General features: G+C 43.1%; 1 protein-coding gene across 1 annotated transcript in view; it reads left to right on the top strand.

The window, feature by feature from the left end:
* Window positions 1-17261, top strand: part of LOC146822848 (cadherin-9-like) — an 860888-nt gene that overhangs the window by 653827 nt on the left and 189800 nt on the right. The window contains exon 6 of the mRNA XM_085607025.1: window positions 8911-9098. Within this exon, the coding sequence (XP_085463151.1) occupies window positions 8911-9098 (188 nt within the window). The remainder of the gene's footprint in view (window positions 1-8910; window positions 9099-17261) is intronic.

Genomic DNA, 17261 nt, shown 5'->3' with positions numbered 1-17261 from the left:
ACAGTAAATTATTTTTTCTTTTGTTCTTCTGATATCTTCATTTTGTTAGAACACTGTACCCATGCACACGCTGAAAATATATATATAAAATACAATGTAAAATACACCAGTAATCTTCTTTCGAATTTGTTGTCACTTTATTTTCTTAGTTCTTTTGGATGGTGTTGTTATACACCCCAATATGTGTATTTCAATCCTAGCCAATACATGTTTCGTTGCTTACAGAGATGAACCTGCGACTTCTTCAGGGCTATTTCATTGATATTCTTTGGGTTCTGGTTTGGAATTATCACCAGGACTAAGGGACTCAATTTTCAACGAAATAGCCCTGAAGAAGCCGCGGGTTCATCCCTGTAAGTGACGAAACACGTGTTGGCTAGGAGTGAAATACACAGATTTACCACTAGTGGGTGGTCGGCTCCTGTTTTTCAGAGAGGTTTGGCAGCATATTGTTCCAGATCAGTGGGCGGTCAAGGTGGTTTAGAAGGGTTACCACCTAGAGTTTTCAGTCCGGCCTCGCCACTTTGTTCAAGTCAACGCCTCTTCCTAGGGATTTAGTGAGGTGTCAGGCTTTGTTGGATGGTGTTCAGATATTGGTGGAAAAATCTGCAGTGGTTCCTGTTTCAGCTCCAGAGAGAAGAGAAGGCTTTTATTCGATTCTCTTTTTGGTGCAGAAGCCAATAGGGGACTTTCAACCAGTGTTGGATTTGAAAGCCCTGAATCAGTTCCTGGTTCACAGGCCATTCAAAATGGTCACCCTCAATCCATCTTTTCTTTCCTGATCAAAAGGGATTTTCTGGCATCACTAGATATGATGGATGCATATTTGCAAGTGAAAAGAGGAACAAGGAAACACTGAGGTCAGACGGGACCAGGGGTAGACATGTATTTACAAGGAACAGTGGTCCCATTCAAGATAAGTCAAGAAAAATATCACAATTACTACAATAAGAATAGGAATTCAAAAGAATGAACAATGCATGTAATGAAAGAAGGTTTTTATGTTGATTTTAAGAACTATAATAAAGAACAAAAATGAGTGAGCTAGCCGTGAGAAGGTTTAAAAGGAACTCAGACGATTTCCTTAACCCAGGCTGGTGACTTAAAAAGTGACTTTTAAGTAAACAATGCAAATACGATAAGTCAAATCAACATCTCATACTCAGAAAACAAATGTACAATAAAGTTTTGAGTTTAGAGACGTAGGTCGACGACGTTTCGATCCCCAAACAGATGGTGGGATCTCTTCAGGACAAGACGGAGGAGGAGCGTTCGTGATCCGCACCTACGGGTGCCGTAGCGCCTGTGCGAATGGCAAGGATGGCGATCCGAGTAGGAGATGCAGGACGGCGAAGGAGACAAGCTCACGGGTGCTGGGTGGAATAAGCGCTGGTTGCCGTTGTTAGCAGCGTGGAGGCCCGGAGCGGTAAATGGTAATAATTAGCGCCGTGTTGGACGAGAGCTGGAGAGCCAGGTTCGGCAGTGAAAAAGTCAGAGCCTGCAATGAGCTCGAGACTTCCGGGACCAAGGTTAGGCAGATCACATGGTGCAGTCTCTCGAACACACAGCTACGGCACCCGTAGGTGCGGATCACGGACGCTCCTCCTCCGCCTTTATTAACATTAACATATTAACATTTTCCCTTACCTCTTTGATTGGCTAATTTCCTCATCTTGTTTATGCTAGGCTCAAGCCGATGTCGAGGAAGTGTGCAATCTGCTTCTGACTTCTGGGTTTCTGTTGAATAATGGAAAGTGCCATCTACACCCAACTCAACCTTTGCAATTTTTGGTGACAAGGTTCTGCATGGAGAGCTGAGAGATGTTCCTCTCGGAGTAGAGAGGCCTCCAGTTAATTCAACATCATCAAGATCTGTTGGCCTTGACTTCAGCCTCTGCCATGATGTGATTGAGAAGTTAATCTTAATGTTAATGCCATTTATAAAGCACTCAAATCACCCCGAGGGGTATCTTGGCGCCACCAGGCAGCCAAGCAGCATAGCGCAACCAGCTCAGAACAATACTGTCTCCAGTAGTTTCCTAGAGTGAAAATGATCCGTACAAGTCCAAATATAGGGCCATATGTAGGTAGCCTAACATTTACCACTTCATAAATACCGAATTTTACCGATTCGGTATTTATGAAGTGGTAAATGATATGTAGGTAATCCATCTGTAATATTTACCGATTCGGAATGGGTCGGTAATTTAGAATCGGTATTTACCGATTCGGTAATGGTAACTGGCTTCCCATTGATTCCTATGGGCCAGGAGGCCCATAGGAATCAATGAGAAGCCAGTTACCATTACCGAATCGGTAAATACCGATTCGGTAATGGGGGGAGCACAATCAAGGGTGGCAGGGTGTCACAGTGGCACCCTGTTGCACCCCTGATTCCTGCATGTGTGCACATGTGGCACACATACATGCCCTAAGGGCATGTATGTCTGCCACATTGCACACTTCAAAGTGCAAAAAAATGCTTTTTTCCAGCTATTCGTCATTTACCACCAACTTTTAGTTGGTGGTAAATAACGAATCCCCACAACAACCACACACTCCCCCTACATATCATTTCAGGATTCGGTATTTACCGAATCGGTAAAATTACCGAATCGGTAATTTTACCGATTCGGTAAATTACCGAATCCTGAAATGTGCCCCCTACATACCAAAAGCCTGAATACCGGTCGGTAACGGGATATTTACCGAAAATCGGCCGTTACCGACCGGTATTGGGCTTCCTACATATGGCCCCTAGTGTGGTAGCTTATTCCAATGTAAGGGGGCCACATAGGACAAATACCTGTCACCCCAGTAAGCCCTCTTGATAATGTGGGATACTTAACAGTGATTTGTCACTTGATCTCAACAGTCTAGGCGGGTGGCAAAGTAAACAGAGCCATGACCAGTTAAGGCTTTGTGTGTAAGACAGCACAGTTTGAAGATAATTCTATTCTAAACTTAAAGCCAATGAAGGGTTTGATGGAGGGGCGCAGGGACGGTCATAGCAAGCAGATTACAAATAAGGTGAGCCGCAGTGTTCTGCACCACCTGCAGTTTAGATAGCAATGTCTCAGTAGAAGCCAGGCGACTGATCACCAGGGCCTGGACCAGCATTTTCCTTGAAGAGAAAGGGATGAAGAGGAGAGCTCTTCTCAGCAGGTGCATAATATGGAAACACGGGCCAAAGGTAGACATCACCTCCTCTTTCATTGAAAGGGGTTGGTCCATGCGTACTCCCAGGTTCTTAACCACCAACTTAGGTGAGGGAGCAGTTCCAAGTTCAGCTGACCACCAGTCAGCAGACCATATTTGTTGTGCCTTGCCAAATAACATAATCTCAGTTTTTTCACGTTAAGCTGGAGATAGTTTTCTGTTATCCATGAGGCCATTACCATCAGTCCATCTATAAAGCATTGTTTTATAATAACTAGGTCTTTATAAAGGAGATTACTAACTGTGTATCATCAGCATAAGTAATGATCTCAAAACCGAAAGCTCTTACAAACTTGGCAAGAGGCGCCACATTTATATTAAAGAGAAGCGGGCTAAGAAATGAGCCTGGGGAACCCCTTTTTCTAATAGTACAGTGCAGGATTTAAAAGAACCTAGGATTTTGGTTTGGGTTCTGTTGGGCAGAAAATCTCTGAGCCAGTTTAGGGTTGTCCCATGAATGCCAATCTCCTGTAGTCTATGTAATAGTTTAGAATGGGACACCGTGTCAAACACCGCTAATAGGTCAAGTAATATTAGCATAGCTGGAATATTTGCATCTAACGAGCCTCTGATATGGTTGGTCACCGCTACCAAGGCAGTGTCAGTACTATGGGATGGTCTGAAACCCGACTGTGAGCACTCTAAGATATTATGAGACCCAATGAACTCTGTTAGTTGTAAATGAATTAGTCCTTCCAAGAGCTTGCCCAATAAAGGAAGCAATCAGATTGAATGATAATTAGAGAGGTTCAACGGTGATAGATTAGGTGTCTTTAAAATTGGCCTAACCTGGGCCTCCTTCCAGTAGGCCAGGATTTTTCCAGAATGAATCGAAAGATTGAATATTGAATGTATGGCAGGACCAAGTTTATGGGCGAGGACGGCTGTAATATTGGGGGGACAAATGTCCAGAGGAGAGCCTACTTTGGCTGAAACAAGAGCCATCTGGATTTCTTCCAAGGAGAATTCTTTGAACTTTCCCATACTAGGGGTGCCATGAGCAGTGGAAGAAAAATACCAAGACCCTTCCAGGTGGCGAGGAAGCTCTGATAGATTATGTTTATTTTTCCCTCGAAGTGGTTAGCCAACGATTTGCAGAGCGACTGATATGTCAGAATAGCTGGAGAGCAAGCTCTGAGGTCAACAAAATCATTTAGAACTTTAAATAATTTTTTGAACGTGCAATTTGCTCTGAGATGTATACTTTCCACACTGGCTTTATATTACGATGGTAGCAGGTAAGTGCTTTTCTGTACAGCTCTCTAAGGCAGCTGTTTTCTGAACACCGCCACTGTCTTTCCAACTGTTTACATAACGATTTCTCCTTTCTAAGAGCCAGCGTATACCTTGGGGCATAAATGTCACAAGTGGAATTGTGGTTTCTTTAGAATGTGATGAGCCTGTTGAATGCCATGTGGCGCATTATGATATTCTGAAAGCGCTTGATCAACGTCTAGGATGCCTGCCGGAGCAGAATGATTAAATACTTTTGTGAAATTGTACGCCAGTGTCTCCCTGAAATGTTGTCTTCTCTGGCTGCTATATGTGTTTCTGTAGTGATGGGAATCTTAAAACCGATCAAAGAGTAATCAGTCCAAACTAAGAGTTGTGGCTGCTCACATACCAGAGGCATGAAGTTCGTAAAGACCAAATTTAATGTGTGCCCTGTGGCATAAGTGGCCCGCTTACTCTTTGTAGCAGTCTGAGAGTGGCCAAATCTGTGATGAATTAGCTCACCTCCTTGTTATCAAGATCTTCCGCTTGATAATTAACATCACCTATCAGGAGAACTTTTTTTGCCGCCAGGACATGCGGAGAAATATGTTCAATTAGTTGCTGAGTAAAATAATTTTTTAAACTCTGGCGGTCGGTATACTAATGCACCTCTCCAGTGCACTTTAGGTTAAAGTTCCAATCTAAATAAATGGATTTCTGGCCAAGTTACTGGATCAGCGTCAATGACCAACAATTTTATCATGTTTTTAAAGATAATCGCGTGTGCGGACGACGGCCGGGAGACGTCATGACCACGCCCGCGATTGGAATGTCCAGCACTGCGGCGCAATTTGCGCCGCAGTGAAGAGGTTAAAGACATCGGCTCTAAGGAGGCAATTAATACCATGTAATGATGCCAAGGAGTATGTAATTCTTACTGAAAGCAGTTGCTCGACTGTAAAAGGGGCAGGGGTTCTGGCTTCTGGGGACGACTGGGGATGGACAGGCACAGATGGGCTTGCCTTTGGCGTGTCATCGGTGCGCCCATTGCAGGTGTCCGCTGGGCGCCGCAGAAGGCATCGATCTAAGTAGGAGTCAGGGAGAGATGGTATCTGTCTTGTACATTGTGCCTTGTAGCAGGGTACATTTGTATCCTCTGATGCACAATCTCTTGGCTCATTGTGTCCCTCAATCTCTGATGTATGAGACATTAATTCCAGTGACGGTGGAGATGCGACTGGCTCTCCAGTAGTGGTTGCAACCACACTCTCTGATCAAGGGGGGTTGTGTTGGATCCTCCGGTCCTGGTGGTGCTGTGCACAGATGCCCACAAGTTGGGCTGTGGGGGCAGAGTTGAGCACTGCTTCAGCTCAAGGGAAAGGGGGCAAGCGGGGTTCCACTGGCACTCCAACTGGCAGGAACTGGCAGCTGTTCTAAGTACTTAGCTGTTTTTCCTTCCTGTGATGCGGGATCAGGCTGTCTGTGTTCACACGGAAAATCAGGTGATGAGGATGTACCTGAATTGGCAGGAGGGAATGGTTCCTGCTTTATTTCATCTGGCTCAAGAGATTTGTTTGTGGTGAGAGCTCAATCTCCTATCCCTGAAGGCTGTTTGTCTTCGGTGGAGGGAGAATGGGCCAGGTGATCAGTGTCCATATGTCTGAGTCCTGAGGTTTTTCAGGATCTTGTTTTCAGGTTTGGGGTTCCATTGTTGGACCTTTTTTGGGCAGAGGAGAATGTGCATCTGCCCCAGCTATGTTACCTGGTCGCCTCAACAGTGGAATGGGGTGTATGCTCTATCGTTCAGGTGGCCGACCGGTATCCTGTATTGTTTTCCGCCAATTCCTCTCCTTCCATGAGTCCTGCAGAAAATCCGGAGGGACCAGGCCTCAGTCATTCTGGTGGCTCCAAAGTGGTTGAGGAGGCCTTGGTGCTCTCAGATTTTACTTCTAACAATCACTCCTGCCTCGATGTTTCCACTTCAGTCTCTCTATTGTCCCTTCCTGTGCTCTCAGTAACCCTTCTTAGGCATCTTACCCTCACAGGATAGTTGCTGAAAGGTTTGCTCTTCAACAGGGTTGTTCTAGGGAAGTGGCGGAAGCAATTTACTTGGCTCACCCGCCTGCTACAAGGAAGCCTTACGTTCATCATTGGTGCAATTTCGAGAGGTGATGTGTGGCAAATAATTTGGATCCTATTCAGGGTGAGCCCAAGAGGATTCTTTATTTCTCGCATGAGGGTTTTGTGCTGGGCCTCGCTGTTTCTACCATCAGGGTTCAGTGGGCTGCAGTCCAGGCCGCGGTTAGGAGAACAGGGGTAGCTAGTCTAGCTTCTTATATTTATAAGCTGCTACGTAGTTTTTCTCTGCGGTACCCTATTCAATCCCCTATTCCTCCTTGGGATTTACCATTGGGCCTTCAGCTCTCACCTCCACGTGTTTCAAACCTTTGCAGTCAGTGGATTTGAAGTTTCTCACTGAAAAGGTATTTTTTCGTGTGGGTATTTTCTCATATAGAAGGGTTTGTGAGATTGGAGGATCAATTTCAGTAGCTCCATTTATTACATTTCTGGAGGATAAGGTGATTCTCTGACCTAGTCCAGCTTGCCTAAGGTTGTGTCTAGTTTTCACACTGATTCAGATATTGTCTTTTCTGTGCTATTTCCTTCCTCTTCCTCGGCTGAGGAGGTGGACTTACACACTTTGGATTTGCATAGGGTTTTATTGATTTACTTGCAACAGACCTTTTCCTTTCGTAGGGCGCCATTGCCTTGTTTGTGACTTTTGGGTTACCCAATGAGGGTTCCCGTCCTTCCACTTCTTCTATATCTAGTTGAATTAAGTCTGTGATTGTGAAAGCTTATGAGATTGCTCAGCCTCAGGTTCCTCCCCTGGTTCAGGGTTGGTCTACTCGTGGTGTGTCTGCTTCGTGGGCCTCTATTAGTGGGGCTGTTTTGAAGGATGTTTGTGTGGCGGCTACCTGGAGTTCTCCCCATTCTTTCCTTCATCATTACCGGATTCAGTTGGGCGGATATTTTTCTACATCTTTTGCTGAACATGTTTTGTGTTCTGTTTTGCAGACTTGATTTCCTTATGTTCACATTTTTCATGCCTGTATTACATTTTTGCTTGTTTGCATCATTACCATGTGTCCCCCTTGTATTGTTGAGCTATATAATCAATCTTGATTCTTGGACATGATCTTGCATGTAAGGACTGCATCAGGGAAGACAGATGAGGAGCCAATGCCTTGTTTACTGACCGTAAATCTTTAATACTCCGAGTCCAGGTCTTCCTTGATACAGTCTTGTTCCCGCCCTCCCTCCCATTCGTGGGATTGATTATGTTATGTTTATGCTTTCTGTTGTGTTTTTACTTTGCTTGGTCTTTCGACAGAAGGGATGTCACTGTTTCCCCTTTATGGGATGGCCGGGTAAATGGCGGCCATCTTAGGGGAATTATTTTTGTCAATTAAGGAATATGTTCTGCAGTTGGATATAAATCTTGGCTGTAAGGACTGTGTCAGGCAAGACCAGGACCCGGACTAATGAAGATTACTGGTAAGTACCCAGGGCATTACTCTATATTTACCAAGCCACGCAGGGCCACGCAAGGTGGCCCTGCATGGTGGTCTTGCGTGGTTTGGTAAATCTCATTGTAGGTTTTGCATCACACTGCGCCCCTTTGCGCGGTACAAGGGCGATGCAAAACCCTTGATAAATATTCCCCAAAGTACTTAAATTGTATTTAGGACTGGTTTAATTCATAAACGATATGCTTCATGTATTACTTCCATGGGATCATCTTCACTGATGTTTCGAGCTTCTGAATGCGCACACATTCCTTTCTATGGGGCAAATTATCAAGAAACGGTGTTAAAATTATCGCCGCTTTAGTGCCAGAAAACTGCAGCTAAAGCTGCGATAATGGGCTTGATAATATGCCCTTGAGAATTCCCATAGAAGCCCATGTTCTGGTGTCAACATGGGCTTCTATTGGAATTCTCTGCGGCATATTATCAAGCCCATTATCGCCGCTCTAGCGGCAGTTTTCTGCCGCTAAAGCGGCGATAATTTTAACGCCGTGCTTGATAATATGCCCCTATGTCTTTACCAGTGTGGGTCTGTCTTCAAAGGATCAAACTAGTATCCACTGCTCAGGTACATGGAACCAGCGTCGCCATTTTAGATGTACAACAACAAACACCCTACGGATCCCTGCATTTATTTGGCCAGAAAGGCGGAAGAGGTATTTATTTATCCTCACTTCTTCTTAATCTAGCAAACATAGGTTTGTGTTATTTAAAGTGTCTGTCTACAGATTTAAAGAGGTTTGTACTAGAAACGTGTATTCTTCGATTTACTACTCACAAGTGTATATTTTTCCCAGCTTTTAGGTGAATACAAACTATATTTAAAAATATATATGTTAGTACGACATATTTAGTCATGTAAGTGACATGACAATTCTCTTTTCAGGTACTTACCAATTCACTGCCCCAGAATCGGCAGCCATCGGGATGGCTATTGGCAGAATAAAAGCCAACGACATTGACTTAGGGGTAAATGCTGAGGTGGAGTACAGCATTACTGACGGAGGCGGCGCCGACTTGTTCCATGTCGTCACGGACAAAGACACTCAAGAAGGAATCATTACTGTCAAAAAGGTACTTTAAAGTCCTTGTTCTTTGCTAAACCTTGCACTTTACATGTAAATGCCAAATGCGATGCAGCGCGCGCAACGAAATTCTTTTTATTAATTTTTTTCGCACCTTACCTGAAATCGGCCGTTTGCCGCATTTTGCATCCCCCCACCCTGCCCCTCCTCTGCGCCACGTCACCGCCCCGGTAAAACGCCCTACACGGGCCGTCACTGCATTACACAGTTGTAAAATGAGTATTTGCATGCTATCATCCATGGTTCTTGACACAAGTCATATTTAGTGACCTTGGAAGACAGGGACTGAGGCCGAAAAATAACTCCTCCGTGAGGCAGACGTCAAGAGAAATGTTTTTCTCGCATTGGATGTGTGCTGCACTGTAGAGCGCACAGCTTATGGTATTTTGTTCTAGAAAGTTGTCCTTCCAATACGAAACCTATGCTACACATCATGCACATACCTTTACAATATGGTGTAATGATGTGTGTGTGTAGCACTATTTGTGTGCCAATGCTGAGAAAAAGAGCATCAGTGTCATATTTTCGATACAGCGCTGCATTGGCCTCTCCATTCTTGTGCAACACAGCACAGCAATTGTTAATGTTATTTTTAATTAAATGTGGCACTCAGTGTTATCATTTTTATTTATTGACTCCAAATCAATTTTTTCGGGTTTAGATATAGTCTTATAGCCCACTGTAGCATGCTATCACTGGCATTCGGCTTGGGCCTTTGACAAGGGAGCGGAACATTAATGCCAGTTTTGCCTAGCTACGGAGGGCTATAAGGCTATTAGAAAACTCAGTCACTAGAGGGCAGAATGTTCCAACAAATAAAACAAAGTCCTCATCGAACCACAAACATTGGAATGTGGGAGTCCCGGGTTTCTACCGGCTATTAGAATACTATTGTTTTTGATGGAGCTCCCAACATTCCAATGTTCTAATGTAGATTAGCTCTGTAGCTTAATTCACATGGATGGCAGGCCATTAAGAGTAAAACTTAAAAAGAATGACTCCCAATTCTATATTTACAGTATCATCTTATACTAACCATGTGGGCTGCTGCTGAACAGAGTGTACTTAAAGATACTTTCGGACAGTAATGGATGAGACATCCAAGGGGACCATGTGCAAGAAATTAAATGGGCTGTCTAGTGCATGATGTCAAAATAGGTTTTACAACCAAACTAGACGTTATCAAATAAAATTAATAATTGTTGATGATATACATCAAAGTACGAGGACAAGCTTTTAACTTTTACTGACTGGCTCCTTTAAAATGGTTCACTTTACCACAGACATCCAAAACATGTCAGAGGGAATAAAAGCCCTTCCTACTGGGATAGTAGAAGTCTTAAACTTGCACATAACCAGTGCAACAAGGGCTTAATGGTTCTTAGGATAGTTAAAAGTGATTTGAGAAGTAAGAGCCAGATTTCACAGTGGTGGACAAATATGGTGCCCTGAACCATTGTTTCTTTCAACAGTAGTGGGCAATGCTGGGCCCACGATGGATGAACAATCTGTTAATATTGCTACAAATACTTCTGACATCCAGAATCTCTGTCTTTGAAAGATTCATCTGTAAAAGGGTATGACTTCGACAGTTGCAGAGGGCCAGCAGGGGTATGATAAAGCAGTGGTTAATGATGCATTCTCTATTAAAATATTTGACAAAATGGCCATCTAAATGCTATCTTTATAATTTAAATATGAGCATTGACATAAATGAATCAATTGCTTTAACTTTATTTGGCACAAACCAAAATGGTCATAAAAGAACATAGAAAAGCATTGTCATAAGAATTCATGGATACACCACAATATTAAAATATATAGGTACACCACAATATTAAAAGGTATAAATATTATAACATAAAAGCAACGTGAAAACCACATACGCAGTACTATGCTTTTCCTGAGAGGTATAGCATCCCAAATATAAAGCGCAATTCTAAGACAGACCGAAGGATTTATTAAGTTCAAAGCAACTCTGTATTCCCTAATGTTATTCTCATTAAAAGTGTTTTTAATTTGTATTTCTTTAAACCCTCATAAAAACCACAAAATAGAATATAGTGTGGTGTGCTTTCTGCTGAGACACCCTCGCAAGGACATGGTATAGTGTCTGGTGGATGCTTCTTCGTTTCAGGGAAGGCGACCAAATAGTGTACAATACTCAGTCATAGTCTGGTGAACACGAAACGTGTTGGGTGTTGGTCATCCAGGTCAAATAATGCTGTCATCCCTCCAACAAATTATTTGATTCACATAGAACTATAGTATGTTTCTTATATTCTTCAAGTGTTCTATGTGCCTTTCTGTAATTGAAAATGGTGCTCTTAATAATGCTTTTTTCCAGTAAGAAACACCAAGCAGGGTTGGTCACAATAGGTAGGTCTAACAGCAGTTTATAAAAACCATTTATGTAAGACAGCTTGGGAATTTCGTGTGCATGGTCAAGAGCTAAACTGTCAGTTTTAATTGACTTTGTAAAATTTGTTTCTATTTTCAACCATATAGAGTGCCAAATTAAAAATGGTTTTAGAGTTAGCGTATCCTCTAAAAAATGTATCCCAGCCTCTTTATGTATTATAAAGTATGACGCAGATCAGGGTGCGCACAACAGACGTTTAAGAAAGTGAAACTCTTCCACCTGTAGTAGTTGGTTGTGAGACATAACCCCACAAACCTCCCCCATATAGAGCAATTTAAATGCCCCTTGCGGAGTAGATTTCAATAATTGCCTTAATTGGGTGAATCCCAATCTTGTAAGAAAACCTGATTACTCCCCCACATACTCTGCTCAATTTCATTTTTCTGCTTAAAACTTGTTAAACCCAGGATCCACTACGCGTGAATAGAAACCTAAGATAGGAAAATAAATTGACATTACCATTTGGGACTACCTCGTATAACTCCCTCAATTATAAAATGTCTTAAGTTTCTGCATTTCCCTCATACTATCAAAACGGTATTTGTCTTATTGATTTACATCTTCCTAGACTCCATGAAGTGCCCGAAGGTGTCCGTCAATTTTTGTAACCTGACAGGTGTCCTAGATAATAGGACTGCATTGTTGGTGTACAATATTATTGATATAGGGCATCTACTAATAGCAGGGGCATCGGCCTGCACTGTGGAGCAGTGGTAATACACAGCCCTGTCTAATACCCCTCTTGATTTTAAGCGAGGGGGAACATTTCTCATTAGGGCCACACCAAATCGTGCCATAGAGATTTCTATAAAGATCTGCAAAGAAGCTGATTATGCGCCACATGTTTCAACATTCGAAATAGTAATTACCTAATCACAATTTCTTGCAAATCGCAATTAGGTAATTGCTATTCCTAATGTATGAAACTCCTAGTGGTTCGCAAATCGACCTACCTCATTAATATTAGTGAGGAAGGTCGCAATATGCGACCCCCCCATGAATCGCTAAAATCATGGGATGGTGATCTGCTGGGGTCAGCAGACCACCATGTCCGTGATTGCTTTACAATAAAACAATATATCTATTTTTTTTATTGCAGCCTGTTTTCCTTACAGTTTTCTTTTAATTTTTAAAAAGCAGTGGTTCGTGGAACCAGTGCCTGCTCTCAAGAAACATTTTCGCCACCATTCCCAAAGGGGAAGGGGCCCATTGGGGACCCTTTCCCATTTGCAAATGGGTTTCTACCAACTCCAAATTGGTGGCAAAATGCAAATGTTTTGTGACCGCATTCAGAGCCACAAAACATTCATACATACCGTTACGATTCGGTATTTGGAAGTGACGCCCTAAACATGCTCCTTTCAAATATGAATCACAAACCCTTTTTGCAATTCGGTAACAGGTTACTGAATTGCAAAACATTGTTTGATACATGGGAAAAGCCTTTTTTGTATTCGCAAATGGGCCGATTCTGTGAATCAGCTTTTTTTTCGGATGCAATATTGCTTGCTACATGTGGTCCTACATTCCTAGAGGTTCCAATCAACGTGGTCCAAGGCATTACTTAGGTCAGTAAAACAAAGAAAAAGGGAACCTGACTTAGCTTTGGTATATTCCTAATAAGTAATTCTAGGTTCATAGATTGTTCCTCTGTCCTCTCCTAAATCCAAACTGCACATCAGAAATAATGGAATTACTCTCTGTCCAGTGTTCCAATCTCTCCATAAGAACCTTGCCCAGCAATTTAGCTGACAAATCAAGAAGGGAAATTGGGCAATAACACCTGGGCTCAGATTTGTTTACCTTTTCAAAAATAGGGACTATGGTCCATACAGCCCAAGATGGGAGTAAATACTCTCCACAGCTGCATTCATTACCCTGGTCAAAATGGGGCCCCAGACCTCCCTTTAGGCTTTGAATACACCTACTGTCACTCTATCTGGGCCCAGAGCTTGTCCCCCTACACTTTTATCGACAGCAAGGAAAACCTCCTACCTCCTCTAATGTGATAGACATGGGGAGCAGAGGTTTAATATTATCTCCCATGCTGCTGTCTAGTGAGGTATCAACCATAGACAAATAAACGATGCCACCAAAATGGGTGACTATTGCTTCACAAGAAATCAGAGTTAAGCTTAGGAGCTTAGGCACAGAATCTTCCTTTAAGGAAGGGGCATTCATGATATGCCAGAAGAGATCCAAGTCCTTAGTCCCGGATGCCTTGGCTAAATTATCCCATGCTTCTTCTTGTAGTGCCTTTCTTCCAGCTGCAAGTGCATGCGCATAATTCTTATGTAATTGCTTCATTTTTTGCCAGTCCCGGGTTTGTTCGTGAAGAATTTAGATGCTTGGGTGCACGGTTGGTCAAACCATCCTCGTTTCCCTGTATTCCCAGATCTAAAAGGTCTTAATAATAGTAAGTTAGGGGCCTAAATTAATCAATGTATCCAGTGACTAAACATTGAAAGAGACAAAGTGGATCCCCCAAGGAACATCACAACTCATCTTCCTTTAAATGAATCAAATGGAGTGAAAAGGCAAAACATTGTAGACATTCCAATTAAAAGTAACCCACCCATTCAAAAACTAGTTCTACTAATCCAGTTTCACTCACCTTTTAAAAAGGGATTTATGGTCCTAAAATATGTGTTTAGGAATTGAACAATGATGGAATTGCACTAATGGGAGCATATTTTCCATGAGTGTTGTTACACTAGCACTCTTCAATTCATTTAGTTAAAAACAGTGGCTCAAGAAGCTTACCTTTTGACTTAGAAGACATTCCAAAGAAAGGTTCATGAGAACGGAAAGTTCAGTAGTGAAAGGCAGCTAGTGGTGTCTGAGGTGGAGGCATCGTCATTGGCCAGCCACTGGACGGGGTTGCGGTGACTATTTCAATGTTCAGACGTTGTCACTTTTTTGAAAGTCGAAAATCTCCTGCGGGACAAAGCTACAGGCTGTAGCTGTATTTGCTGCTGAGAACAAGAATGTAGCATGGACTAACTCAGAGTCAGTCTGATCAGCGATGCACTTTGGGTGGACCGGTGAGCAGGTAGATTATGTCAACTGTTGGTTCTCAGTCCAATTTTTGGGAAAAGTTTCCAAGCCTGAAGTTTAAGGTTTTGGCAGGAGGAACACCTTTAGAACCTCTTCTGGTTGGGCACCACTTAAGAGTGGGCAGGACTCCCTCATGGCAGATGTTAGATGTAGGGTTCAAGGTCTCTGGAGCTTGTTATGTCAGTGTAGCTCCCACAGGAGATCTGCCAACTAGGCCTTGAGTCACTTCGGTAGTCCTGGGTTCAAGCATCAAGTCAGGCCTCAAGTAACAGGGCACTCCTCTGAGGGTACAAGCAAGCGTCAAGTAGCAGGGCTGTCCTCTGCAGTACAAGGCATTCCTTCTGTGGGTCCTCTGCGGGTCCGAGACTGTACTGATAAGTGATTCTAGAGGTCTAATATTTATGCCTAGTGCCACAGCCTTTGAAGTAGGTGGACACTTTTCATCTAACCCAGTATCTGCTTCTGTAAGGATCCTTACCTTCCCCTGTCAAGACTCCAAGTCTGGGGTGACACACGGCTGGTGCCTGGGTCCTTTAGGTGTGTTCTTTAGGCAAACACTTAAGGGCCTATTCGGATGGTGGGTGGATCGCTTCCACCGGCCCGGCGGTAGCCACCGCCAGCACGGCGGGGGCGATCCGCCCGCCATCCACGTCTGAATGACCCCCCACCATATTAGGATGGCTGGGGGGTCCAGAGCGGACAGGAATACCGATCGCCGCTTTTCCGCCCGTCGACGAGTAGACCGGGCGGAAAAGGGACTTAATATAGTGGCGGTGTCTGCAAGACAACGCAATCCATATTAACATGCAGGCGGAGATTGGCCTTTCCATGGTGGCGTTGCCGCCATGGAAAGGCATGCGGTCTTCGCTGTTGGGGTGGTGGGAGGTTGCACCTGCATTTGCATGCACAAGGTGGCAGGCACCGCGCGGTGCCTATCACGTTTTGCATGCAAATGCACTGCATGCATTTTTTATATGGCGGCGGGTGATGCTTACAGTACCGCCCACCGCAATGTAAAAAATGCGGGATGCGCCCTCCATTGTGGTGGGCGCATCTTAATTTGAATGGCGGGACCGCCACAACAATGGCCTGCGGTCCCTTTTGCCTTTGCGGTCCATCTGCCATCGCAATAGACCCCTTAGAATTTAAAGCGGGTCAGGGTACTGCTCTACCCCCAGTGATTCCGGCAGTGTGGGCCATCCTGCTCACACCTTTTATATCATTTTCTGGGTGAAATACACAAAGCCCAACAGCAGAGCCATTCGCAGTCATGTGACCCAGGACACTGGCAAAAGACACAAATGCTCAGGACAAGAACATGCCAACTTTCTAAAAGGTGCATTTTGAGAATTGTGCCTTAGAATCCAACTTTAGCATTGAAGAGGATTTTATATTACAATTAATTTGATTGTAAAACATAAACTTCCTACATGCTCCCAATCCAACGTTAGCACTTATTAAATGTAATGAGGGAACCCATGTTAGGTCTTACAGTAGTGAAAAATTTCTTTAGGAGTTTTTCAGTATCAGATTACGTAAAACGTAAACCCACATGTCCTACTTTTTTAATACAATGCACCCTGATCTAGGGGACTTTAGACCCTACCTTAGGGGTGACTTATAAGTATTAAAAAGTAAGGGTTATGCCTGACCAAAGGTTTATTTTGCCACGTGCAAATGGCAGTTTAAAACTGCACTACAGGCTGTAATGACATGTCTGACACATGTTTTAAAGTGCTGCTTAAGTAGGTGCCACAATGAATCCTATGGACCCACTAGTAGCATTTAATTTACAGTCCCTGGGTACATGTAGTACAATTTACTGGGGACTTCCATGTAAATAAATGTGATGATCAGGTGTATGCTAATTTTACCACTTTTTAGGAAGAGAGCTCAAGCAATTTGGCACTAGTTAGCAGTGGTAAAATGCAGAGTCGTGAAGCCAGCAAAACAAATTCAGCAAAGTAGGAGGGGTGAAGGCAAAACAATTGGGTGTGACCATCCAGAGAGGGCCAGGCCCATATTCAGAATCAACAAAGTGAGTAGTGGCAAGTAGTCTGTCCTTGTGTTAAAGTTTTGAAGAACCATTAAACAGGACTCCCACCTATGCAACCTCACTCACACAAACCTCAGATTTTAAGCCCTCTTTCAAATAATTGCTCTTGAAATTAGTCTATAACGGTTTGAGTGAATGGATGAATGATTTAAATGTAACTGATGGCACGTTATATGGCAAATGTGCTTATAGGTTTAGAATAAGGATTCATATGAGATAAAGGAATGACACAAACACCCAAAGTATATCTTGTCCACAGTGGTGACACACGAACTTTATTAGGATTCTGTGCCTTCAATATCAACAAAATGTACCATTGGCACATATGTGGTGCAAAATCGGGTTGTTTCAAATAATTATCCATTGCTTGCTTATATACCAAGGCTCTTATTTGTGAATAAATATCAAATATCCCTTTAAACGTGTAAAGCTAAATCATTCGCATATATTGAACTATGGACATAATATTTGATTTACCAAAAAAGCAGTGTATTTTAATAAACCGGAATGTATTCAAATGCAACAGTATGCCTTCCTATTGTGTAAGAAACCTGTCTTTTAGTCACTTTAGTCTCAACATTCTATATATATTTACAGGCTTTATAATTCCGCAACAT

The sequence above is a fragment of the Triturus cristatus genome, chromosome 5_2, assembly GCF_964204655.1.
Source record: "Triturus cristatus chromosome 5_2, aTriCri1.1, whole genome shotgun sequence".
Taxonomy (NCBI): domain Eukaryota; kingdom Metazoa; phylum Chordata; class Amphibia; order Caudata; family Salamandridae; genus Triturus; species Triturus cristatus.
This window is presented reverse-complemented; position numbering and strand designations above follow the sequence as displayed.